This window comes from Anastrepha obliqua, chromosome 4, assembly GCF_027943255.1.
Source record: "Anastrepha obliqua isolate idAnaObli1 chromosome 4, idAnaObli1_1.0, whole genome shotgun sequence".
Classification (NCBI taxonomy): domain Eukaryota; kingdom Metazoa; phylum Arthropoda; class Insecta; order Diptera; family Tephritidae; genus Anastrepha; species Anastrepha obliqua.
This window is the reverse complement of record NC_072895.1, coordinates 85,834,327-85,862,015: the sequence shown is the minus strand read 5'-3', so window position 1 is coordinate 85,862,015 and position 27,689 is coordinate 85,834,327. Positions and strand designations below refer to the sequence as shown.

The 27,689-nt window shown below is 37.4% G+C and overlaps 1 protein-coding gene across 1 annotated transcript in view; it reads right to left on the bottom strand.

Annotated features, from left to right (window-relative positions):
- Positions 1-2,498: 2,498 nt before the first annotated feature.
- The window catches only part of LOC129244257 (uncharacterized), a 153,337-nt gene continuing 128,146 nt past the window's right edge, over positions 2,499-27,689 (bottom strand). Inside the window, exons 9-15 of the mRNA XM_054881874.1 lie at positions 26,496-26,586; positions 12,259-13,108; positions 11,845-12,031; positions 11,666-11,777; positions 6,606-6,764; positions 6,246-6,299; positions 2,499-2,584 (exon numbers count right to left, since the gene is read on the bottom strand). Of these exons, the coding sequence (XP_054737849.1) occupies positions 2,499-2,584; positions 6,246-6,299; positions 6,606-6,764; positions 11,666-11,777; positions 11,845-12,031; positions 12,259-13,108; positions 26,496-26,586 (1,539 nt within the window). The remainder of the gene's footprint in view (positions 2,585-6,245; positions 6,300-6,605; positions 6,765-11,665; positions 11,778-11,844; positions 12,032-12,258; positions 13,109-26,495; positions 26,587-27,689) is intronic.

Genomic DNA, 27,689 nt, shown 5'->3' with positions numbered 1-27,689 from the left:
GCAACGGAACCAGACTCTCAGTCAAGAAAATGATGAACAATGTTATCGAGGGAACAATTTTGACTGGAAAATTCAAGGCTGAAGACGTACTGTTGCCACGTATCCCAATCATCCCAACAGATATGCCATTCGAATTCAAACGTTTACAATTCCCGGTGCAACTCGCTTTCGCAATGACTATTAACAAAGCACAAGGTATGCACACAGTATGTGGATTAAGTTTGGAGAATCCAACTCCAAACAAAATCAATAAAATGGTTTAGAATGAATTGGAAATTTGTGTACTGATTTTTCTTTAAAGTTATTTGCCTTAAATTTATTTTAATTGTTGGCGTAACAACGCGCGCCGGGTACAGCTAGTTATTTAATATAACCTTAAACATCTAATAAAAAGAGGTTATTACTATAAGCAAACATTCAGTTTATTTGGAAAAATTAATTATGAATGGTGGCAAACGAAGTTTATATCAGAAAGATAAGAGCGAAAATCCCTGTGTTTCATAATAAGTATATTTCATTCAGGCCAGATGAAGCAGTGGAATCTCAATATCGAGGAGGATGTCCTAAAGCTACAATACGATAAGCAGACTCGCGGGCAGTTATAGAATTAAAAAAGCATCCAGTTAAAACCCTTAACATAAAAGTGGACTGTGCAAAGGCGAGCATGAGCAGGCGGACTAAGAAGTTATAGGGCAGCTAAAAATTCATTTATTTCAAAAACTCAATTAAAATGTTACCAAATTGCTCCAGAACTCGATTATTTGGCCAGTGAAGCGCTGAAGTGTTTGTCTTTTCGTGTAATCCAAATTTAATTTGAAATATTCAGACGACATGAGAAAATTTCACCAACTACAAAATAAGCGCTCAGATCCGCCCTATTGTCCACGTGCTTTTAACCAATGCGGATGTGTTAAACAATAATACCTATAAGTGAAGTCGTTCCTTTGAAGTTCCTTTGCTTTGCAGTCTCAAACTATTTGGTGAATAGGTGTCTGATAGACCTGGTAGGCATCAGTTTTTAAATTATTTTCTAAGACAATAAGTTCAATTAAAAGCGAATACTAAATAATTCATCACTAATTGAGTAATTGTAGAGTGACACGAGAGAATTATTTAATATGAATTAACTCAATTGAAAAACGACTCAACAATGACTGTAGGAAAATTAAGCCAATAAATGGGCAAACTAAGAACGCAACGCAAACCTATTAATCTGTCAAGAGAATCGCAACCGTAAGTAATAACGAGCAGAGCACACGCTCACAACAACACTAAGCGGAGATCTATTGAAAAGGTGTACGCAACACAAAGTACGCAAAACTAAAGCAGCAACAACAAAGATGGTCATAAGGACAAAAACAAGAAATTGCAGTCGGCATTCAAAGTTTCAACGCTTACCAGGCCTTACCTATTAAGGAGCGCTGCGCGCACACCTTGCCAATGCTAGAGGCTGAGATTGCGACTGCGACTGCAACTGCGACTGAGGCTAAACCACTGTCTGAGACTGAGACTGCAACGGTCGCAGCTGTGGCGTGAACCCAATCGTCGAAATGCCAAACGTGTCACGGCAGAACGTAGCAAAATGTGAGAAAACCTGTTTAAGGCCAAATAACGAAGAAAACAATACGGCACATTACCAATAACGAGAAGGAAGAGCATGCAGATGGCAATAACAAAGGAAAGGAGCTGCAATAGAAATTGCGAAAAAAAATAAAACAAAATAACAAAATATTAAAGTGGAAACGGGTGCATAGCACAGCAAAGCAGTCGAGTGGCAAGGTAAGACGACATACGGCGTAGGGCAAGCAGACAGTCGGGCAGGCAAGACAAGCACAGGAGTTTCATGTAGACCGAGACCAGCCGTTGGAGCGATTGTTGAGGGCAAAGTTGGTATCTAGAACGGGTGCGGTTGTTAAACCATTAAAGCAGCTCACAACTTTCGACATTTCAGCTACAAAGCGACGACAGCGTCTAGACCAAGACATAGCAAAAATTTTGTGACGAACGAAGGAACTTTCTTCGTTGCGCTGTTGAAGTGGTCGGGCGCGTGGAATGAGGTACTATGTACTCGTTGTGTACATGTGTGTGTATGTGTCTACGCAAATTTAGCTGAAGGGAATTGAATTAATGCTGACTTTAAAACGATTTTTAAGAGCGGTTAAGCAATTGAGGTTTGATGCCAGCAAAAGTTTACTTTAAGGTGAGCAAGTAAAGAAAAATTACTTAAAAGTATACAAATTTAGAGTAAAATTTACCATTTTTAAATAAAATATAATCATTTTAAGAATTTCTCATATCATCATACATAAAATATTGAGGGATTTCATTATGTGAATATCTCTATTTTAACATCAAAGTTGGGGCAAAGTTGTGCGGATAAGAAATACATATTTTTCAACACCAGCAAATAATCTAAAATAAAGTCCGCTATTCATCTGCGCTTTCATTTATTACACTTCCAAACAGATTCAAGGCATAATTCGCAACAAAAACATCATTTAGCCCTTTCGCTTATCAAAAGTAATGCATTGCATTACATCGTCCTTGCCGTTACCGTGGCCACTGCCATTGCATTTCCCATTCCCTTTCATATCCAACAAATATATCAACAACAACAAATCAAAAAAACATAAAACTCTTTGGGGTTGATATTGACGCCACTTAAAAAAGCCGGTAAAACATCTGATGCATACCTTTTGGGTGTTGCGACAAATGTCAGAGAATGGCTACTTAAGATACAGAGAGACGACATACCGAGAGAAACGTGCATAATGGGCGAGCACAAGCAAATGCGCAGGCTGGCAACAAATTCTCAATGAATGAGAAAAATAAAAATAAATATAAAATAAATACCACTCAAAGCACTCGCCACTAGTTGCCACAGTGTGAGACTGTCTAGCCTTTTGCTACGCGGAACATGAGTGGCTTTTACAGTGGGCAAATGACCCCCGATTATTTAACAACTTTTAATTTGAAGATAAATATTAATAAAAAAATGTAGAGAGACATTGAATATCACATAAAGAGTGTTTCAAAAAGTATGCCTAGATGTTGTTTTAAAATGAAAAATGCAAAATTTAGATTCTTGCAGGTTTTAAAAGGAAGAATGACATCATACATAATATTTGGGATTACACAATCCTCTGTGAATGCTAAAATTTGCGCTGAGCATCTTTGTTACTTGGGCTTTATAACTTTTTGTGTTTGTTATTGTAACAGAAAATAGATAGATACTCTCCATTCATATACTTAGTTACGATATTACAAGCGCCCAATTTATTTTGTTTTGCCGTTTGATGAAATAAATTCTTCAACAAAAACAAAACAAATGATTCGCTCAGCTGTCAAGAAAATGTGTTTACATATCTATTTTCGGCATGCTAAGATGATTCGATATACCGTTATCTCACTGAGTTTTTACACACGTGCCAGTCATAAAGTGATCGTCAGAGTGACTTTAGAACGGACATCGTTTGAGGTGACTTTATCGGTCTATTATATCACAAGAAGAAGTGTACAACAGTTATCAGAAATATTTTATTAAACCCGACAAACTATTTATAACATAATGAATCGTACAAAAAATTAAAATCACTTGCAGCCAAAATCTGCAAGTGGAAGACAACAGAAAATATCTGACCGCGCCGAACGTATTTTGTTGAGGAAAGTAGCCGGAAACCTGCAAATTTCGTCACGCAATCTTGATAGCCTGCATAGAAATGAATGCGAGGTCGAAGTTGCTCATGAAACCGTGCGCCAAGTTTTGCAAAAGCATAATTATACTCCACGAGTTATTCGAAAGAAGCCTTTGCTCGCTGCACTGCAGATTGAAAAGCGGCTATCTTTGAACCTTTAGAACCTTCCTAGCTCCACCCGCTACTGAGATGATGTGATATGCTGCGATGAGACTATAAGAGATGAGATTATAACGATGGACCCAATAGGGTGTGAAGGCAACCAATAAAAGCACTGGAAAGGTGGAATTTGATACCGATAGTGAAATTTGGCAAACTTTCGGCCAAGCATGGATGGATATGCATCCGCACACCACATCTTGCAAGGGAATGGGTGATTTGGTGTTTATAGCATGGATACACGACAGAATTTTAATATTCTGCAACCCCATTTGACAAATAGTGCATTAAAATTGGTTTCATTGTGGACAACAAACCTCAGTTTAAATTCTCTTAGGACAGTAAAACTCATATGGGCAAACCCAAAAGTGACTTCTTTTCTTTGCAGTAAAGTGTTGGATACATCAGTTCAAAGGCCCAATAGAAAATTTGTGTGAAATTTAAAGAAAAAAGCTGAAAAAAAACATAGAAAAGTCGAGTATTGCTCAAGTTCGGGGAATGACACAAGATACTCCAGAACTATGATGTTCAAAAATTGATTATTTTCATGAGAAGCAGACTACCTGGTGTATTATAGACACTAGGTGGGTTTTTTAAAACATATAAATTAAAGCTAATAACTCCAGATGTACAAAGGCTTTCTTGACAGGTAGGTAGGTAGTTTTTGTAGCCGCATCGCACATAGGGACAGTGATTCCACTTAGACCACGAAATGGGTCTGGACTAAATTTCCCATTTCAGATTGAACCATACTGAGCTTTGGAAAAAGCGTAAAAGGTTGTTAATACCTAAAGTGTATAGGTCATATATCGCACCCTAAATATTGTACAAAAGGGTCACAACTCAAAATGAGCAAAAGCTCAAATATGAACGAGACGTTATCAATAAAACGGTCCGCGGATGACATATGGCAAAAATAATTTTTTTGTTTTTTGGTAGGACTGTTATAAGCTTACATGGCAAATTTCAGCGTGATATGTCACATAGTTTGTTTTCTGTGCTACTATAAACAAGTCAAGCTCGAGTGTGGAAAATTTTGAGTTGTGCCCCTTTTGTATTTAGGGTGCGATATATTCGTTAAGAAGTAAGATCTTAAATATCGGTTCCTGCTTCTGGCTAGTGTCGGGCATGTGCAAACAAAGTGTTGAATTGTTTCCAACTCCTCCTCATTACTACAGCTACGACAGAAATCATGCACATAAACAACTTATCTCCTTGTGTGATTTCCTATGAGACAATGTCCTCTGAGAGCCCCTACTAAGGTCCTAATTTGAAGTCTACTCAATTTTATAATATTCGTGGATAGACGTAAGTTTAGCCTTGGCCATGCTTGCCTAGCAATTTCATAAGTATTGCCACTAATCCATCTTTGATTTACAGAATTGATTAGTCTGTCCACAACAAGAAGCTTACAATTTGCGAGAGGTGTCCCATAAAATTATTTATGTTTGACATACGGGTACCTTCTCTTGCAAGTTGGTCATCCCTACAGTTCCCTGGTACAACTCTGTGGTCTTGAATCCAGCATAAGGGATTGGAATTACATTGGAATGCTTCCAGAGCCCGTAGGGCAAGTTGGTTGTCTGATATAATGCAGATATCTTTTGTTGGTATTCGCTTTATCTCTAACTATTTTAAGGCTTCATGAAAAAGGTTAGAGGGATGCAATAATTTAAAGAATTTAGTGATAAGACGCTTTATAACCCGGATCCTACACCGGTATCCATTTTAGATCCGTCCGTGTAGACCTTAACGGGTGTGTTGGAGGGATGGATCTTCTTCAAGCCATTCCAGTGTAGAAGTGATTTTCACTGAGATATTCCTTTCGAAGCAGAGAATAGGAGTGGATAATTACAATCACCTGGTATATCTAAGATGGTTGAATGTCCATGTGTGACTGCCTTCCACTGTGAGCTCGCTCTGAGCCTTAAAACGGAATAGGCCGCTGAATATTTGCAGAAGATATCAAGGGGTGCCAGATGTAACACGCTGGTAGCCATGGATGGCACGGTTTTCATTACTCAATAAATAAGAATAGGTCTGTTTTTGCACAACTCACTACCAGACAACATTTAGAAGAATGCGCCTGACAACTGCAGTATAAAGCCAATGAGCAAACTTAGGTTTAATTCCCCAGGTTTTACCTAAAGCTCTCCTAAGGGAGTAAGTGTATATAGTTTTCGCCTTTTATTTTTATGCCATTTTTGAATTATTTATATTAGTCAAATAAAACGAAAGGCTGGAAGAAACTCATGAAATACATACATATATTCGTCGGGCATTAAAAATTAAATACCAAAACTTAAATGTTGTTTAAATACTCGAAATGGAGCTAAGGAATTAACTTCACTAAATATTTTTCTCTAAAACTTAATTTAAAACTAAACTTACCATTTGCAAAATCCATTGGATCAAAATCTTCCTCGTGACGGGCACGTTTTTCCACTATAAAATAGAAATATGTCGGTATATTTATTTATATTCTTATTAATTTTATATATAATCTTATAATTTTTATATTTTATATTTATTCACGCAAAATATTATAAATTAACGCAAAGACTTTTTGAAATAAAAATTGCTCGTCTAGATTATAGAAAGCACTTCGTGTTATCGAAAATCTTTTAAATGTAGTCTATCATTAGCTTGAGTCTACCATTAACTGTAGTGTTTTAACTGTAGTCCCTTATTAACTTGATAATATTTTGCTACGAACCAATTTTTAAATAAAAAATAATGTTGCCGACTCACTTGAAATAAAATCACTCGATGTTCGCGGTCGTATTTTTCCCATAAATTTGCTGATTTTGTTATCGTTATGCGGCTCTTTTCGTTTCGATTGTGGCAAAGGGCCTGGGCAATTCTCATCTAACACTTTCGAACAAGGACGGTGAATATTTAATTTACAGTCTGTAAGATAAATAAATAGAAATGTAGTTTAAATACAGATATGAAGAGATTAGATTAATTAATTATAGACAGATAGAGATATAGATAGACTATTTATTTTCCTTCCTGTTTTTGTCCCACACAATTTCACATCGCTGGCCCGACCAAATTGCCTTAAACGCGTCGCCGATGTCCAATTAAGATTGAAAACACTTTGGAATATTTTTAGTACCTTTCAAAATTTTCAAGCTTTAGATGAGTTCCTAACAATAAAAATATATCAAACGATAGTATGTAATGGAATAAGTCTAACAAAATTTTTTTAATGTGTAATTACTTGTGTCTGTTTTCTTCTTTGCTTTGTCACCGTTACTTTTAGCTGTAGCATTGCATATTAAATTCTGTTCCTAATTTACTGTTTTGATTTACTTTTTAATAATAGATAAATACAATTTAAATAAATTTTTATGATGTCACTACCCAATACCTTGACTAATATATTTTCAGCTGACTTCCCATTGGATGTTAAAATTTGATCACAGTTAAAAGACATCCACACTTATTTGCAATACAAATTACTTAATTTCAATACTTACAATTACTTTAAAGAGATCTTTTCAAAAAATAAAAAAAAGTGCGTGTAGCGTAGTACACAACAGAAGTGAAACTTTGAAGGCAGACAAACAAAGAGGGAGAGGCCCGAGAGAGAGTGAGAGAGAGAGAGAGAGAGAAACAATATCCAGTAGGTTCTGTTTTATGCGGCTTTTTTTTATGCGGTTTTGAAATAGTGCGGTTTTTTTTTTTAAATTACAAAATGCATGTCGACCTATCGGGAATCGTAGATATAAACAAGATTCTAAACCAGCTAAGCAAAAACTCATCACAGATTACATCAGAAATGCTAACCCTACAAGTATGGAACCGCCTGCATAACTATCTAGATCAGACGTGTACATTTCCTAAAGTGACCCACATGTGGGTATTGTCTGATTCTATTGCTGACTTAAATTTATTTTTCGATTCTGACGTTTCTTAAATAAAGATATAATTTTCAAAAATACAATATTTTGTTTACGCGATTTTATTTAATTATTTCAGATTCATGCGGTCTATGGAACGTATCTATAGTTATAATATGGGACTAGTGCCCTTTTTTATGCGATTTTATTACATTATTTCAGATTTATGCGGTTTTAGCATTTGAAACGTATCTATAGTTTTACTATAGAACTAGTAGCTTTTTTTATGCTGTTTCTTGCGGAACGTATATACCGCATAAAAACAGAACCTACTGTATATTTAAATAAATTCACAACATGTGCAGAGAAACAAATAGTTAAAATTTACAAAAAACGGAGAAGGGTCGACCGGTGTGGGTAAACGCCGGACACAAACCGCGTGAACAACGCGCACTACTCCGAGCGTTTATCACACAAATAACCGGAAGGCAATATCAATAAATCCGACACCGAAATGGATAGCACTTTGTAGTACACACAAGCACTAGCTAGGAAACGGAAACAAGCGCCAAAAAGTGCGCACCAAAAAAAAACGCCAAAAAATTGGGACCAAAACACGCCCCAAACAGTAGGCACCAAGGAAATATAACGCCAAAAAGTAGGTACCAAAAATATATTTCCTACAAGTTTGCACCAACAAACAAGCGACAAAAAGTAGGCAGTGTTATTGCTTACTATAAATTAGCAAACACAAGGAAAAACTCAGGAAAAATAGCCTAAAGTGTAACTAAGATATATATAGGGTGGGCCATGTAAAATTTGCTTTTTGAATCGGCTATAATAATTTAATATTTTTATATTTTTTCAATTTTTTTTTTTTTTTTTTTGAAGATTGAACATTGTCATTTATGAATGAAAAATAATATCGTTCAAATGACTGCCACGACTGGCTTTACATTAGGCCATTCGATCAACTCAATTTTTAAGCACATTTTCGATTGTTTGGGCTCCAATTTCCTGAATGGCAACTTCGATTTCGTGTTTTAAAGCATCAATCGTCTCTGGATGGTTCGCATAGCATTTGTACTTTACGGCTCCCCACAAAAAATAGTCCAACGGGCTTAAATCACAGCTCCGAGGCGGCCAATTGATATCGGAATTTCGGCTGATTATTCGGTTTTCTACGGGTTTCAAGCGGTAGCCAAAAGTTCGAGTGTAACTTTGGCAGTGCGACAAGTTGCACCGTCCTGTCATCCTCTTCAATTTTTGGAAACAACTCGTTGAGCATGTCACGGTAACGCTCGCCATTTACTGTAACCGCGGCTCCTCGCTCATTTTCGAAAAAAAATGGCCCGATGATGCCGTCAGACCAAAAACCGCACCAAACAATGACTCGTTATGTATGCATTTGCTTCTCTACAGTAACGTGTGGATTTTCTGAGCCCCAAATCCGACAATTTTGCTTACTGACGTATCCACCGATGTGAAAAGAAGAAGAAGACTCACCACTTTGGAAATAGGTTTTCAATATTTCCCAATTTTGTTCAAGCGTATAGCGTCCCATTTCGTAAATGTCAAACCTTTAATTAAATTATGAACACATTTGACATGTCATTTGTGTTACCATTCTCAAAAAAATAGATGGTTCAAAAAGCAAACGCTATATGACCCACCCTGTACATATAAGGCATAGCTCTCTCTCTCCTTTTCCTCTACGTTATATCTTTTTTCTCTCTCGCAGACGAAAATGCCCAAGGCCTTGAAATTTTACTCTCCATTCTCGCTCGTCCATCGACGCCTAAGAAGTTTCACTTCAATATCCTTTCCTATTTCTAACAGTGCTTTCTTGTTATGTTGTTTGTTTGTACTTAAAACGCAAGCGATAAAAAGCTTCGACATAAATGGTAACACGGCAACTTCGGCGCATTTCCAATACACGAGGGAGGTGCAGTAAGTACCAGTGTTTGATACGGAGGGCGTTCCTGAGGAAAGCTGACCACAGTCATTAGTTCAATGAATTTAAACGTGGGCGAACGTCCATTTTTTATGAGGAGCGACCAGGACGCCCGGCAGACGTGGTTACCGAGGTAAACATTCAAAAAGTCCACGACATGATTTTCGCGGATCGACGAACGAAAGTGTGCGAAGTAACAGAGGCCGACCATAGGTGTGTCGACCCGAACGGCACTTCACACGTGAAATGAAGCGAACATAATTTGATAATCCTTTTACTAATAGCTTATTTTTTTTTAACTTTGTCTCACAAGTCTTTCTATAATATTTCCTTACGGTCCGCTTGCCTTTATCTTTTTAGTTGGTTCAATTCATTCTTCAGCATTTCATTTTCTAAAATTTCCATCTGTACTGTAGCTGCAGGTAACTATAATCCTGAAATCACTTGTCACCCAAAGATTGAGCTTCCTATAGACCATACTGCATTCAACAACCTGCTTTCCCAGTCTTTAGCGGAATGAATTAAGCTAATTCCTGAACGCCCAACTGACACCTATATGAGACACCTCGGAGTGAACATATTAAATAAACGTATCAAACGACCGCTTGAAACAGCTTCTGGATGAAAACCGTCTGCTATTACGACAACATCACAACGTTCCCACGACAGTCGGTTCTACGTTACCGGAACGACCCGGATTTATATCCGGCCAAGGACTGTCACTTCAGCAGCATTCCCCATATACATACATATGTATGGGGAATGTTTATGCTGCTACAACAACAACGACGACATCACAAAACCGTAAGGCGCTCCATTTTTGGGGCAATATAAAGTCATACGCCACAAATTGGAGCAGATATTAAGAAATCCCTATCAATTTGATTCACCAGCAATAGGAAAGTCTAATTCTTAGCGTTAATGTTCCGCCGAAAGTCGGTTCTGCGTTATCGGAATGACCCGGATTTCCTATCCGGCCAAGGACTGTCACTCCAGCAGCACTCCCCGTATATGTATGGGGGACAACAAATTTTTGGCTGTCTCGATATTTGTTATATAATAATTCCAAGGATTTAGCCAATTAAATGTTATTGGTTGCCTCGATATTTGATTGGGTTACAATAAACTGCCTCCGTAAGTATTCTAAGCCTAAGTCGTTTCATGTGAAACACAGACAATCTCAATTAGGTAGATCTAAAGCGTGTTTGAATTGAGGCGAGATGGGTTAAGCACGCAAATGGAGAAGTGGTAAGACCCGTTCTATAACTTACTCAAAGGCTTATTACAATACATCAGATCGATTTTGGATAGGTAGGAATACAAATGATTCTATCTGGCAGATTGTATGTACGGAAGAACAATTATCTCTTCGCCATTGGGAAAAAGAGGCCCTCTTCTAGTACCTCTACCTGCTCAGTAAGTAACGCAGATAGTCGAGGTGAAGCGAGTTGCTGTGAGAGAAGGCTCATACAATGGCACCTTGCCACGAATTCATTTAAAAACAGGGAGCTTTGGACGTGAATTTAAGCGGACAAGAAAAAACAGTATATCAGCATAGGACGAACTATTTTTTTGCCGGTTTATTTGACACAGATCCTTAGCTCGTTTCAGGGATAAAGTTTGCTTGAATATGTGTCTATGCACTCATTCGCTTGCCCAATTACTAGATTCATTTGTGCATCTACATGTGCATATTACTAGAGACAAGATTTTGCATTCATTTTTCCCAGAGAAATCTTTGTTATAGGAACTGTTCCAGTATGCTTCCCCGCCAAAGCGAATTTCTTTCGTAATTGAGTGAGAAATCTGTGATTCTCAATCAGTGCTGAATGCAACTCCATCTGTCCAATCGGACAAGTGCGTATGAATCACATAATCGAGAGACAAGCTAACTTGTGTTTCGTTTCCATTTAAGCTTCTCCACCTCCAAAAACAACACCCAATATCTTTAAATTGATTTTATATTTAAAAGGAAAGACAATTAGCTTCAACAAGCTCCTTCAACATACCTGTACAATGGTAACCTTGCGGACTCACACCCCAGATAATAGTCTGACAATGATTACAGTGGGTCACTTCGTAGTATTGACGTAATACCAATGGATGACCACGAACAATCATCTGGAAAATAAAAGTAATATTTTTTAATGCATTATTTAATTTAAAGTTCCGGAGTAAGGCGGCATACTTTTCGGTTTTTGCCCATCAGACGCGACTTGAAACTCTTCTCACGACTAACAAAGTGATGCACACGATCAACAATACTGTTCGGATGCGAGCGTGTTATAAATATGCGATGTATAACTGTTGATAAGGCCGAGCAAAGTGCTAATTTCTTGGGATCCTCTATAGGTAAGTCTTTTTCATACTCCTCACTGCAATAAAATAAAGAAAACATGTAAAATATTATTATCAGTCAAATATTAATAGAGTAAAACACGCCAAGACTAGTTGTAGAAGACTTGAGAGATTTCCAAACATAAAAACTTTAACTCTTCGAGTCAGCTCACAAAGAAAAATATTGATCTGTTTTACCTATATTACACTTTTGAAATTTCGCAATTTTTCAGCAAACTCAATTAATTGTGACCCCTTGACTTACATTAACACCTGCAACTTTCGCATCAACGTCTCCTCAAAGATGTGCTGTTCACGTTGCTTGTCGCCACGCGCATCCGCGAGTTGCGCATCCGTTGGCCCATAAATTGTGCCCAAGCCTTCGGTGCGTGTTTGTTGGAATTCACGTAACTGCGCACAGATCGTATCACGTGCACACTTTCGACTCTTCCAAAAGACTTTACGTAAAATTTCCACCTTATCGAATTCGCTTTGCAGCACATTATCCACCTCGCGCGCCAGAGACTCATCCTTACGATACCAGGAGAGCGGAGCACGCGGCACCAGGAATGTCGAATGTATCTCGTATGCCCATTTGCGCATATCTTTGGCCGTGCCCTCTTTATATAGCCCGGTGATTAGGTAGAAAAGTAGTGGCGCCGGCTCCGAATTCGATAATACATAGTTGAGAAAGACAGCCAAGAAGGCGACATTCTCTGGCTCAAGCAAACGTTGCAGATAGTTAAAAGGGCCATTCTCGTCGATGAATGGACCCTCTTGATCGGAAGCATCTTCGTCCTCCATGGAGATTATCTCCTTTTGGGTGGCGTTCGATTGTGCGGCTAAAATGCGACTGGAATGTGTGTTGGCCGTGGTGGGGGTTGTGGTAATGGGTGGTGTTGGTGATGCTGCGCCTGCGAGTGGTGTAAAATGATGTGATTCAATGAAAATACCGCCACCGCCACCGCCACTGACGGCACTGTCATGCGCCAACTGCGGCTGCTCCTCCGCGCCGGACATGTTCAGGTACGGGGGCGGTGGTGTGCCAGGTGGTGTTACTTCGTCATCCTTCTCTATTAGCTCCCAGGAACCAGAGGTTGTTTTGTTGATTCGATCTGCAAAATACATAATGGGGAAGAATATTGATTAGAATAATTGGCAGCGTTGGTGGCAAAGATCTCTACAAAATAAATCACCAATAATGAAGGAGATTAAAGAAGTGTATTCTGAGATTTGAACATGCTATCAAGCCCCAGTAGATCAAGAAGACGGTATCACCTCAGTTATACAATCAGTTATCAATGCACGGGCTATTTGATTTGAGTAATTATTTATGTAACAAAATCCTCCTCTCACATGCCCAATCATAATCGAATGCAACCTCAGATCAAGTGGATCTAATAATATTTGTAATCAGTCGCAACCGAACTCTTAACCCGTACGGTCGCATTATTTCCGCTTGTGTTATTTTGTATTATTCGCACACTAGCGTTTCGCGCAAACTAACAAAGCATCGTGTTTGATCGCTCGAAGTTCACTATTTGTTCTTGTGTTCATCGCATACGTTTCACATACAACTAAATCAGTATTCACACAATGCTCCCCGGGGCCAACAAACTTGGAGACAATAGATTCGCCCTATTGTCTCCAGCCCAGAAAACGAAAAAGAAACAACCCGAATATTCGACGCTGGATGTCTTCCCGGAACTACCGATAACAAAAACCGATGACCAGAAGTGCTTAGTAATCAAGTCTCTGCATGCCAACAAAACAATTACATCCGCCCCCTGCTTTGTTGTATACAAAGGTAACAACATTTCATCACGACGCGATGGCAGTCTTCTACTACTCGGAAGAAACCATAAAATAGCCGAAAAATTCTTGGTAACAAAATATCTTCCCGGCACTGGCGAGGTTGAAGTTACTCTTCACGCCACACTAAACTCCGTCAAGGGCACGATTCACGCCCCCTTCCAGATGACAAAATAATTGATGGCCTCAAAGACCAAGGTGTATCCGCAGGGCACAAATTTACACTATTAGAAAAAGGCTCCCGTATAACTACCGATGCGGTGCTATTAACACTACCTAACCGAATAGAAGTCGCCTGGCGAACTCTTGACGTCCGTCCCTACTACCCCAATCCCATGCGCTGCAAAAGTGGTAATCTGTTAGAACACACAGCCAAACGCTTGCGTGGTTTGCAATCTCCCTCCCAACCACCCCTCCCCTGCAGCATGCTCTAGAGTATACTGTGCCAACTGCGCAGGTGAACATCCCTCCCTCATCATCAAATACTTGCCCCAAGTTTATTGAGTCAAAAGAAATACTAAAAATTAAAACTATACATAAATGTACCATAAGAGAAGACATCACCACGTACAAAAAACAACTTCCCAGCACATCTGCCTCTTCCTCTTTCGCCCGAGTGGCAAATACAGCTATCAACAACAACAACACCTCAAATATAAAAAAACTCAATTGTACATCTGCCAACCCCCCCTTTCACCAGAGTGGCTAATACACCTTCCAACAACGATAATATAACAAATGTAAACAAATTAATAACCTAGAAAAAATCTCAAACAAAAAAAATTCAAACCCCAACACAAATTCTATAAAATCATCCTCCAAGAATAATTCATTATCTTATGAAAAACTTCTTGAAAACTCAGAGCAGCCTGATCTTCCCACTTCTCACCCCTTGAATCCTTCCCCTTCTCCTCCTCCTTTCTCACCCATTTCTCTCAGTCCATCACCCCTCCTCCACAACTCCCGTTCCAATGGACCATTCGACTTTACCATCTTTCCCCTTGCTCTTAACCCTAACTCGCCCTCCCATCCCCACACCTCATCATCACCATTAATAATGGAACAGTAAATACTTATGTTATACACTTATCTTCACAAATATTTACAACTTTCTTTTCTTTTAAATAATCAATATGCTATCCATACTTCAACGGAACATTAATGGTTACTTAAATAATTAAATCGATTCCGAACTACTAATTAAAACAGTCAACCCCTCAGTGATACTATTAAACGAAGCACTTCTCCCCAGCAATATTTCAGCTCACACCCCCAAAGCTTATATCGGTCACTTCTATAACCTCCCTTGCAATACCTCCTGCAAACCAGGAATCACCATCCTAGTTAAAAGAACAACACTCATAACACCCTCCCCGTATTTCCTTCAAATATTTCCTCTCTTTCCATAGAAATTCCTTCCCCCAAAAAAATCATAGTCCCTTGCGCTTATATTCCTCTCAATCAAACCTTCACTTCAACCGACATCTGTAATCTCTTCCCCCCTGACCACAGCTCCTTTTTGCTGGCCGGCGACTTTAACGCCTAGAGCCCCCTTTGGGGATGTCCTTCAGCTAAACCTTGAAGGCGATTAATTGAAGATGCTATACTCAGTTCAAACTGCGTTATTCTTAATTAAGGATCCCTTCACCCACTTCTCCACCCGCGCTACTTTTACACATATTGACCTCTCGCTCTGCTCTGCGACACTCTCCAAACTTCAAATAAATCAGTATTTTCGTCAGAAAACTAAAAATGTTTTAAGCAAAACAACGACACGTCCACCTAAATCGCACGAAAACAATGGAAAAACTAAATGTGAAATGTGGTCATACAACAGAATAGAGAAAACATATTTGCAGAATTCCATTATAATATATTAACCCTCTGTAGTCTCGTGTAACAATTTTATAACAAATATCGAAAATCATGACTGATTACAAACTAATCGAATTTAGTGCATTGAAATCGATGTAACATTAGATCTTCGACTTGAGTGAGGCAAGGACAGACAAAAAATTTGATTGTAGCCTTGAATAAATCTAAACTCCACCAAAGTAACGAGGACTCCATTAACGTTAACTTAAGTTAGGTAGAAAAGTTGGCTGCGGTATCTTTTCGAACGATATATGCTCACAAATCCGGAGCAAATATTTGCTCAGACAGTTATAGCATTTCCCATGAACTGAGCACGTGGAAGGACACAACTTGTCTTCAACCAACACTATCCTGCCCTGCCAGTAACCATACACAGCCTGAAACAAAATTGCACAAACTTTTTGTTAGTCTTCTTCCGAAAGGATCCGACAGGGATAAGAAATTTTATTTGTCTGTCTGGAACCGCTTCCAAACGAAACATAGAGTTGGTGCTGACGTTTTCTCAGACTTCTTTTATCCTACAGACTTTGCGATTGTTTTCCAGGCTGAAGTGTTTATTAAACTAAAACTAACTAGAGCATAGTAAGCCGAGGAGCTGTCAAGACGAACGCATTGCCGCTTTTCCTGAGACACGATTTTCATGGCTAAATCCGACCTATAGGATCAGCTACGACAGATGGTTTGAAGATATCGGAACGACACGGATTTCTATCAGGCTAAAAGTGCTAACTTAGCAGCATTCCACAAACATGTATGGAGAACGCTTATGCGGTTATATCAACAACCCAAATTCTGTCTTGGCCAAGGGAAGCTTGCAGGATATTCAGATATCATCCACAACAACTATCAGAAGCACTTATATTTTCAGATAGTCAAGCACCACCACCAACAAGCAATTCAAAAATCATCAGACAATGCCAAGAAGAATTAAATGCTTTAGCAAGCACGACAGACGGCAGTCTCATCAGGGAACTTGGCCATGGAAACGAAGAAGGAAATGAGAGAGCTGAGCTAGCAAAACAGGGGCTTCCTCTAGAGTATCAGAAGTGATAGCAGTGGGCTGTCCCTAAAGCATCTACAAAAGAGAGATGATGTAGAAGCTGCAATTCCACTATCTGTGTGAGTGCCCAAGTTTGGATGTTCTACGACATACAATGCCAGCGGAAATTCTCAATAAACAACTTGGTAGAAATTGCAAGAAAGAAAACTGATGACATAGGCAGATTTATAGCCAAATCAAAATGGTTTTGCCAAAATACCGGCAGTGGGTCTACTACTGGTGTACCAAAATGGCATCTTTTGTGCTAATTGAGTCTAGGATGTGTCTCTCAGACAGTGCGTCTACCAACCAAACATCACTTGGCAGTGCTCGGATAAGAACTTATGAAATATCAGTAAATGAAAAATGTGAGCGCTGGAGTAATTATACGGTGTAGGTGATTTGGTGAAGGAAAACCCAAAACCATATTGAAGTTTGGTATGTATTTCCAAGGCTGTGTATGTATTTCCAAGGCTTACCAAGACGTGCTGATAAGATAGTGTCTTACAGGAAGATCCGCATAATACTTAAGACAGAGTATTCTGGCATACGTAGGTAATAGAATCCTTGGAGGGACAATACAGGAAGAGAGTCATGTATAATTCTAATAGGTCTGATAGGTCTGATCCATTATGAATCATTGTGGCTGAGGGTAGAAGCTTAACTCCCGCTAGTCACTTTCATGTACTCACTTGTATATAATTCTATCATCAAGAATACAGCTGGTATTCAAATCAAAGGCAAGAGCAAATCGGTTACTGTCCAATTTATGTAGAAAATTATCTAAATTCAATGAAGCATCATACAAACTGTGGATTATGTTCCACGCTGAAACTCTAGGAATTTATGCTTACGATAATCATACAAAAAAATTGTGAAAAATGCTCTAAAGTGATTAAAAAATTAATAACTTTCTGTTCTTTTATAACATTATTAATTTTTTAGAAACTTTTTTTCTAAATTAGCCCCCCTTGACATTAAGGGGGGAAGCTGGTCTAGAGCGCAAAAAATGGGCATATTTTATGAATTTATTTTGACTCAACAAAGGAATCAATCGAAAATCTGTGAAATAGGTTTAATAATATAGCTTTCATGGTACAAATACAAAATTTTTCGTCTGAATTAATTTCAAAATGGCCGCTGTCCAGCAGTTCTCCTAAGGCGCCTTTTTTTCTAGTGGGTCCATTGCCGAAGACGTAAACTCCTTAATTTTTGTCCTGGATCAAAAAATAAAACTTTTTTAGTTTCTATATAACAACAGAAAGAGACGTACGTAGGATTTTTTCGATATTTTGTTTTTTCGCGAAATGGTGCACGTTTGAACAAAAAGTTACAATTTTCACTATAAAGAACGACATAAAATTGTTGATTAAAAAAAAACTATGTAATATAAATAAAAAATCCTACGTACGTCTCCGGAGAAAGGTATTTCGAATGTATTGTCAAAATTTCGTAAGAATCGGTAAAGACTTGTGCCAGTTTAAAAAAAGTGATTTCGAGAAAAACGCGTTTAAAGTTGTAAGTAGCGTTCGGGGCATACCTGCGAGGCACTGCCGTCGAATGAAAAATTTGGGCATTTAGACATTTTTGCTGGCATCCCTCATTTGGTATATTATTTCTAAGACCCTAAAGCACCTTTTAAGACAAAAACAAATTTTTCGATTTTTTCAAAATTCTAGACCAGCTTCCCCCCTTAATTTTAAATTATTGCCAATTTGGCATATAAAGGGTTAATTCATAGTTGCACGCTTGTTGCAAAAAGAAGCAAAGCCAAACAGATGCAAAAATATCAGCTTAAATGTAAGAAATTATGAAAGAAAACAAAAACAGTATCTGTCGACTTACTTTGCAGCAGAAGATGATCGCCGACAAACCGTTGGACCAATGACTAAATGTTGTTGATATGCGTACCTACTCATGAATGTATGTATATGTACATACCCCTACACTATATGCACACATTAGTACTATGCAAGTATATGTACATAGATATACAAGGTGAAGTCCAAAATACACAAGACTGAGCTAAAATAGAAACGCAGGAGCTTTGTTTTGATAACTTCGAGTTATTTATTGAAAATAGTCCCCTCCCCTTTTGACTTCTCCAAACGCGATTTTTTGGGCTGTGGCTCGTCTGGGGCCTTCCATTCGGCACTTTGAGGCTTAGTTTCAGGTTCATGTTGAAAACACCACGTTTCATCACCAGTTACAATTTTGTGAACGCAGTTCTCGACTTTTCTCGCCCTTTTAATGAGGTCTTTCGAATGTGTAATTCGGAGCAATTTTTGGTTCTCAGTTAACTTGTGCGGAATGAAACGTGCACAGACCTTTCGTAAGCTCCGATGACCCAAACATACTGACACTTTGGACGCAATAACTTCACTTCCACTGAACCGAATGGTACCAAGCTCTCACTGGAAGTCATCCCTAACTTCCAACGCACTAACTCTTTAAAAAGATGGTGCCATCAAAAACATTTTTATGACGCCAGTCTTGTTTATTTTGGACTTCGCCTTGTATATGTACATATGTATGATATTACATAGATGCCAGCCAGCAAAGCTATTGAGTTTCAGTTTCATTTGGTGGGCAAGAATTGTAAAATTTTAACAACTGGCATATGAAGCCTATTGTGAAAAGCTACAGGTGGATTTTTTTTTAAGTATTTACATGCGACTGATTTCCATTGTAGTTTATGCCCTGAACACTACTCTGGGCTGCTCATCACATCATGGTTTTGAGAAAAGTGAGAGTAAAACCGTGTTTATAATCTCGGATGTAAAGAAAAGTATTTGCTAAAAAGGTGAAACAAGGGAACCTTTTTAAACCTTTTCAAAGTGATTGCGAATTTGCAATTCAGGCTATCCAACTCATCATAGTGGGGAGAAGAGTTAGAGTCCCTCATAAACTGTGGCTGAAGGTGGCATCTAGCACACATCAGCTGGGTCTTTAGTTGTGCCTTGAGTCAGAATATACCAGAATCAGATCTAAAAAGATGTATTTCTTTTTTTCGATCCAAACGCAGATTTATGAAAGTAGTTTATATTTATTGGAAGACCAGATAAACCGCTAGGTGACGCTGTACGTCAACCGATTTTATGTTTTTTTTTGTTCGATTGCCATATATTTCTAATATAGCTAACGACTTGAGCAACCAAGTAGCTTCCTAAAACAGGAACAACAAACAGGATGACGAACATAGCGGCCGGCGGTCGACATCGAAAACTGATGAAAACTTCAATAAAGTGATGAAAGAAAAGAAGATGAAAAAATTAAATTAACCATCGGAGAGCTGACGGAAGACTTGAACATTGCTTATGTACAATATAAGTTCACGACATTGAAATTAATGATTTGGGTTTTCGCCGTGTTGTTTCAAAGTTTGCCCCAAACCCCAACTTAATCCCAAGTTTAGGTGTTTCGTGCAAAGCAGGGACTGCATTGTTTCGCAAAGACATGATTTCCAAGGCTAAATCCAATCTAACATTCATCAAACACATCATGACTGGAGGCGAGACGTGGGTTTATGAGTACGACACGCACTCCAGACATCAGGCAAGTGAGTAGAGAGCTCTGAATGAACTAAGACCAAAAAAACCACATGGTTTTCAGTCAAAACAGAAAATGATACTCACGGTTTTTATGGATTACAAAGGTATTGTACACCACTTATGATTGCCAGAAGGTCAGACTTACTAAATGTCTGTCTATGACTATCAAATGGGACGTTTACGTAAAGCAATTCACCAAAATATGAAGAATTTTTGGGAAAACAGCTCGTGGATTTTGCACCATGATAACATACCGTCACACAGTGTCATCATTATCCGTGAATTTTTGATCAAGAACGAAATACCATCCAACAGCCATCGAATTCATCTGATATGGCACCCTGCTATTTTTTTCGCTTTAATCGAGACAAAAACCCACAACGGGGAATTTAACGGTCGAAAAGGAGTAATGGAAAAATAGAAGACGGCTCTGATGGTATAGTAGACTTTCGGTATAGAGTTCCAGAAATGTTTCGAGAGCTGGATCAAACGCTGCCATAAGTGCATTGCAGTTGATGGGGAGCGCGATAATATTATATCACTTTTGAGGAATAAACTTGTATTTTGAATTTTCTAAATATATTCCGGAAACTTCTTAATTAAGATGGTGTGTAATGCTGGTATAGACCGAATCTGGCACGGAGGAACCTCTACAGCATCCACTTCTTATATATGTAATTTTGAAACGATATTATTTTAAAATATTAGAGATCAGTCGGAGGTCCTAAAAATTTAGAAAGGTTATGTGCAATAAAAATATACGGAGCTTCAAATGAGAGGGAACATATAATCAAACATGACGTAGCCAAAAGAGCAATGTTTTATACAAAAACACTTTGCACAGTTAACTGGTTTCTCCTCTCTGACGACAAGTTTTGAGTTTTGAAACTCTACACTCCATACGAATGCACTACATATTTCCTGATATTCAACCCCAAAGTCAACTAAACAATAATAATAATTACCATATAATGCAACATACATAGGACTTCAGAAATTATGAACACTACACCCGCATTTTTAGCAACCACTAACTACACTTATATATGTGCCTACATATTTATGTACTTCCTCATTCTATCATCAGCATTCAGAGTATTAAAACAGATGGCGCTTCGGTTAATCGTACATTTACATAGTTGTGTAGTTGGCGCCAAGATAGAGAAAGCCGCTGCTCTGCCTTGGCAAATCTGTGCGGTACTCGTAGCGTGCAAATCTTGTACTGATCAATTCCCTTTCAACATTTTAGTTTTTTTAGTCAGTACTTTGGAATGCTCAGATAAGTTGGGTGAATCAAGACCATTTGTGTTATATTGGCAAATGGAATTGATGTGAAGTGAAGCAAAAATAAATAAAAAATTAAATTAAAAATAAAAATTAACAAAAAAGCAGATAAATTAAAAGAAATCATAATGCACTTTATCGCACAATGCATTTTAGTGGGGAGATAATAAATAATAAAAGAAAAGCGTGCAATAGAAGCTACATACATATCGACATGGTGAAGGAGAAACGAAAACGGTCAAGATTTTTAATGAAAGCATTAGACCTCTTCGTTTCGCCAAGCGTTAGAGCAGAGCCCAGAGATAGCGAGCAGCGAGCTACTTTAATGGTTGTAAGTGTACGAATAAAACAAATTGGCAAGAATGAAGCAAGTTAAGATATTACAAAACGAAAAGAAACTATACTAAAGGTTTTCACTGGGCTCAAAATAGAAAAAGTAAAAGTGTCAAGTATAGGATTTTACTCACAAATTAGTGGCAACAGTGGGGCACATTATAGTAAGCAACTGTTACAAAGAATGTGAAAGCATGCGTGGTCATTACGATAATTTCAGACAATTCGGACCATTTAGAGTTCTCCCCCAGAGTTTCGAGGTTGTATTTGCTTATTGTGGTACACCATAAGGAATTACATGTGTGCACTAGGGTGGAGTGATTTTTTCTTTTAAATCGCTTTGGCCTTTGCTTTTCTATTCCAGACATAGTCTTGATTAGGTTAAACTTGGTTGATCCTCTAGATCGCACATAACCCAGGAATTGATACCAAGTGTTAGTATGGAGAGTTTATCTTATATTTTTTCTTTGATACGCAGTTTGGATAATTTAAGTAGGCTGCTAATTTTTTGATCTGCCACACTTTTTAATGTTGAAAATGATGCAGAACCTAAGCAGTTTATTCGTGTTCTGCTAGGTGCAGGGAAGTTGCAAAATATTATTTGCCCCATCATAAGTTAAGAGATCGCACCGATACCAATAATTTTGGAAAAAACGTTAAATTCAAACTTTAAATTTTCACTTCGGTTGTAGCTTTAAATTTTTACGTTTGCGTGGCCTTCTGAGAAAGCTTTGTTGTTAAGGCTCATTGAACAGGTAGCAGCAGTTTTTTTTATATATTTTTTTTTATATTATTTCATTTTTATTTTATTTGGTTGGTTGGTTTAAGGGTGACCCCGCATCGGAGTGCCACATAGACCGCAAGTTGGGTCCGTTGTGTTGCCCTAGAGCTCATTATGCTATATGATTTCCCCACCTAACCGAGATTTTTATTATAGATTTTGGTCCAAGATATTAATTCGTTTCGAGAATTTAATGAGAGATTCGATTTTCAGGTCCGAGAGTACTGAAAGATTGTCAATTGTTGGAGAGCCTAGAAGAGCGAGTCGACTTCTGGCTAGGCCGGGACAACTGCGCAGCAAATGTCTGCTCGATACTTCCTCATTTTCGTCCTCGCAGTATCTGCACAGGTCGTTTTGAGGAACCCCGAGCCGACGTGCGTGAGTGCCCAAAAGGCACTGGGCGGTGATGAGAGATATTATATGCCTTAGTTCGTGTTTCGAAAGACTTATAAGGGTTTTTGTCTGTTTCAGATTGTAGGATAGCCAGATTTACCTGGTCGTAACGCAAGTAGTTTCCACTCGCCATATTTTATTTAATTTTCATTTTATTTTGTTTTCATTTTATTTTTATTCTATTTTCATTTTATTTTTATTTTATTTTATGTGGTCTCTAAATTGTTAAATTTTGTTTAAATTACACTAAACTGCGAATCCTTGTTTATCAATTTGATATTCTAGGGACTAAAAGCATTAAGTATGAAAGTTAAAATATTCGATTTCGTTAATTTTTAGTTCAAATTTGATTCGGTTAGAAGCACTTTACAACGTTACCATATGAAGGTATTTAATATTTTGTGATATTTATAAATTCTTATAAAGGCAGCATTTCACATTTATATCATTCTAAAACAAAAACAAACTTTAACAATTGTCCATATAAAGGGCCTTTCAAAAGTGACGCCTAGATGTCAGTGGTGAATAATTCCTAGACGGTCACTTTTTATTTTATCTTTGATATTTGTAAAGTAGAGAGAGGTGCAATTTTACACGACAGAAAAACTCGTTAAACTTATTGAAACTTATTTTGAAAACGGTCGATCTTTGAGAACAGCAAATAGAAAAATTCGTTTTTGTTCGTTTTTTTGTTTTTTTTTTTTTTTTTTGTGGAAATAATAGTTCGAATGAGTCGGTCGAAAGGTCGGTCGATGAAAAAATTTCAACAAACTAGTTCTGTCGAGGATAAAAAAGGACTGGAAGACCACAAATTAGTCATTCTGTTCAGAATATTGCTACTGTAGCGCTGAATGTTGCTGAACAACCTTCAACATCGATATCTCGACGTATTCAACAATTAGGCATCCACGAATCAACTAATGGCCGAATTCTACAAGGTGAAGTCCAAAATAAACAAGACTCGCGTCATAAAAATGTTTTTGATGGCACCACCTTTTTAAAGAGTTAATGCGTTGGAAGTTACATCCCTAGCTGACTTCCAGTGAGAGCTTGGTGACACTCGGTTCAGTGGAAGTGAAGTTATTGCGTTTAAAGTGTCAGTATGTTTATGTCATCAGTACAAAAATGAGTTTCTAAGAAAGAGCTAATATAGAATTTTATTTTTACTGATCACATTTTAACCATCAACCTGTGACTTCTACGTATTAGGAAAATTGGACATGGTATTTGGCCATGAAAGGAAAACGTTTTGCGTCCGTAGAGGCCATCCAAAAGGCTTGTACCGACATCCTGAAGGACATTTCGGTCAATGACCTGAAACACTCCTTCGAAAAGCTTTTAGATCGCCCAAAACAGTGTATTGAGACCAGAGGGGACTATTTTCAATAAATAACTCGAAGTTATCAAAACAAAGCTCCTGTCGTTTCTATTTTAGCTCAGTCTTGTTTTTTTTTGGGGCTTCACCTTATACATAATTTGCAGTTGCTTCCTTACAAAATTCAATTTACACCAGATTTGAAGCCAGCTTTGAATTATTTATTTGACCAACAATGCTGGCTTTTCACGGCTGGCTTCATTTTTGATTAAGCTCATTTCACACTGAATGGATATTTCACCATACAGAATTGCCGCATCTTGGTAGAAGAAAACCCTCGCGTAATTTCAGAAAATTCAGAATTCAGAATTTCAGAAAAAAAATACATATGTTTTTGAAAAATGACCATTCTACCAAACGCTAATCAAACTTTTTTTATATGAGAAGTGAGAGTGGTTGTTGTCTAATTTTATTAATTTTTTTGTCATACTCGTACTAATGCTGGAAAAAACAACAATTTTAAGTAAATTGCAATTTTAAATAATTTTTATGCTTGAGAAATATCGTTTTTGTTTTTTTTCTGTTTTTTTTTTTGTTTTTTTATTTTTATTTTATTTTTTTTTATTTTTTTTTTTTTATTTTTTTTTTTTTATTTTTGAGTTAGATTACCACTGTGGACGATTAAGAGAAAGAATGAATTTCGATAACAGTTCAAGCATTTCGTAGGTATCAAAGATGTAATGTTATTAAGTTAAAGTCCCTCCCTTTTCATACAAAATATCTACTGAAATCGAATGGCTGAAGTGGGCGCGGATTAACAAACATTAAATTTGTGAGCAGAAAATGCACATCATTTGGTCAGAGGAGAACAACTCGTCAGTTTATTACGGAGCCCGAGGAAATTGAAATGCAGTAACCGAAGGTGGTTTGCACAAGTTGGCGCACAATGAATCATCCAAATTTGAGTGATGGAAATATTTATTTGTAGTTCACAAGTGTCAATTGCATTAGCAAAATTTATAAATCTTCCGATAGGCTGATTAATTTTGCGCCACCTTTTATGTGACAGATATACTAGGTTTTCCAGTACACGCATGGCATAATTTTTGGAGAGCTCTTTTAAGCTAGACTTAGCCTCTCCAGATGATTAAGAGATCTCACTTCTTGAGTTAATTTGATCTTGTAAGTGTATGAGAGAAGGTCATTACACAAAATTCGACACCATATGAGCAGAGTTACTCTCAAATCCTCTGAATGGTATAGAATCGACTGTTTTGGTTCATTTGAATCCAAACTCTTGCGGCTGCGATATTTTCGGTATTTCGACAGGTACTTTCTCTCACTGATATTTTGATTGGAATTTATAGCGCGCACTGCCTGGTGTTGTTATTGTAACAGCAAAAAACATTCCATATAATTTTTTTGGGAAAGTGTGGAACTCATTACTCGACACTGTGAAGGCTGGACTTAACAGATTTAACTTCAGGGCACAAGTCTATAATTACTTTAAAAGTGTTTGATTGCATTAAATTAGGGCATTAAATTTCTCTCTACATTCTCTAATTACTACTTTTGTTCTTTCTTCTCTAAATCCTTCTTTTCTTTTCCTATTGCTTCTTTTCTTCTTATTATTATAGTTCAGTTAAATATATTGGATTAATTCGTAAATGAACTGGTGTAAAATTTAGATTAAGAAACTTGTATGTTAAAAATATTCCAGTTGCTTATAATATTGTTGAAGTACTATTAAAAGAACTTAGTCTTACTATGTACTATTTATATAAACAAATAAACAAATGCTGCTGAAGCGACAATCCAAGCCGGACTTAAATCCGATTCATTCCGGCAGCGTATAAATGAACGACTGTAGGGAGAACGGCGACGCAAGGTCTGTCTGTTTTATCTGATTATTAAGACCGGCTGAAGTGACTGAAAGTGAGGACCACCAACTCAAAGTTTTCAAAGGTTACTCGTTCGTGAAATTCACCAGGAGAAAAATGTATACCTTGAATGACGTTTTGACATTGCCAGATTATAAAAAACAACACATTTAAACGACATTTGTGTTTAAATACAAAAAAACTCTATTAGGCAAAAAAAAAAAAAATCATCAACTTACCAGGATGTCTGGGATGCATATTCTCTGGTGATGAAACCACACGTCGATGCTTATTGAGATGATTCAAATTCTGTGGCGTTTGTCCCAAAGCCTAGAAGATGTTTTATAAACACAATTAACAAAACAATATTTCAAAATGTGTAATTGTAAAAAACATAAAAGCGCCAATTACCAAAAATACAAAATACAAAAAAATCAATGCATGCAATTACAAACTATTTTAATCAAAAAAGGAATAGAAATAGAGGAGATTTGGGTAGAGGGGACACTACGCGCTAAAGTCAATTAATAAAACGTCTAAGAGCAGGATATAACGGAAAGGGTAGGAGATGGGCGGAAGTTGGTGAGAACTGCTGAGTAACACTGGAGCATGCAATCCGGCGCAAAGGCAATCAAAAGTCTAAATTTTCTTCGGTGCAATGCAACTAAGGGCAGCTTATTAAAATCCCGTTTATTCGAGGCGCTAGTGTCAAATATTTACAGTGTTTTTTTCGTTTTTTCTTATTTTCTAATACATAGTTAAATATTATAGCACTTTGCTGTGTAATTGTGCCAAACAAAGGCAATAGGAGGGAAATGCAAGTATGAATTAGTTGGGTGGAAATGTAAAATATGAAAGGACTCTTAGACTGGCAAAAAAGTTGTTTTTAAAGAGAATATCAAAATGAAAATACGGCTGTGCGAGAGTTTTTGGAAAGATAAGGGAATGAGAATCAGGAACCGATAAAGTTTTGGGAATATTTCGCGTTCAATGAATTTATGAGTGACGAAGAGTGAATAGCGAATAGGGATTCTTGTGGGGATGTTTGTGCTTTTGTGTAATTAATGTGTGTGTATTTGTGTGTTTACGTGAACTGTTGGTGTGTGAGACGTGCGTATGTATGGATTGGCTTGCTCTACGTGCTTATACAATATGTTTGTTAGTTTAAAAGGTCTAGGATTTACAAGTGTTAGTTTTATACATTTTTTTATTAGTAAATAAATATTTTATTATTCTTCATATTTATAATCCAGTAGTTTTGTAATGCATTGAAGGCTTTCTTATTATCATTATTATTAGGCACTGATCTATTGGGACAAAGCCTGCTGAGGTACCCTATATTTTAAAGTATTTTTTTTTTTTGCGCATTCTGGGGTTTATTGTTCCATAATTTATGTGGAGGCACGTCAGTACTATATCACAACAGACAAATT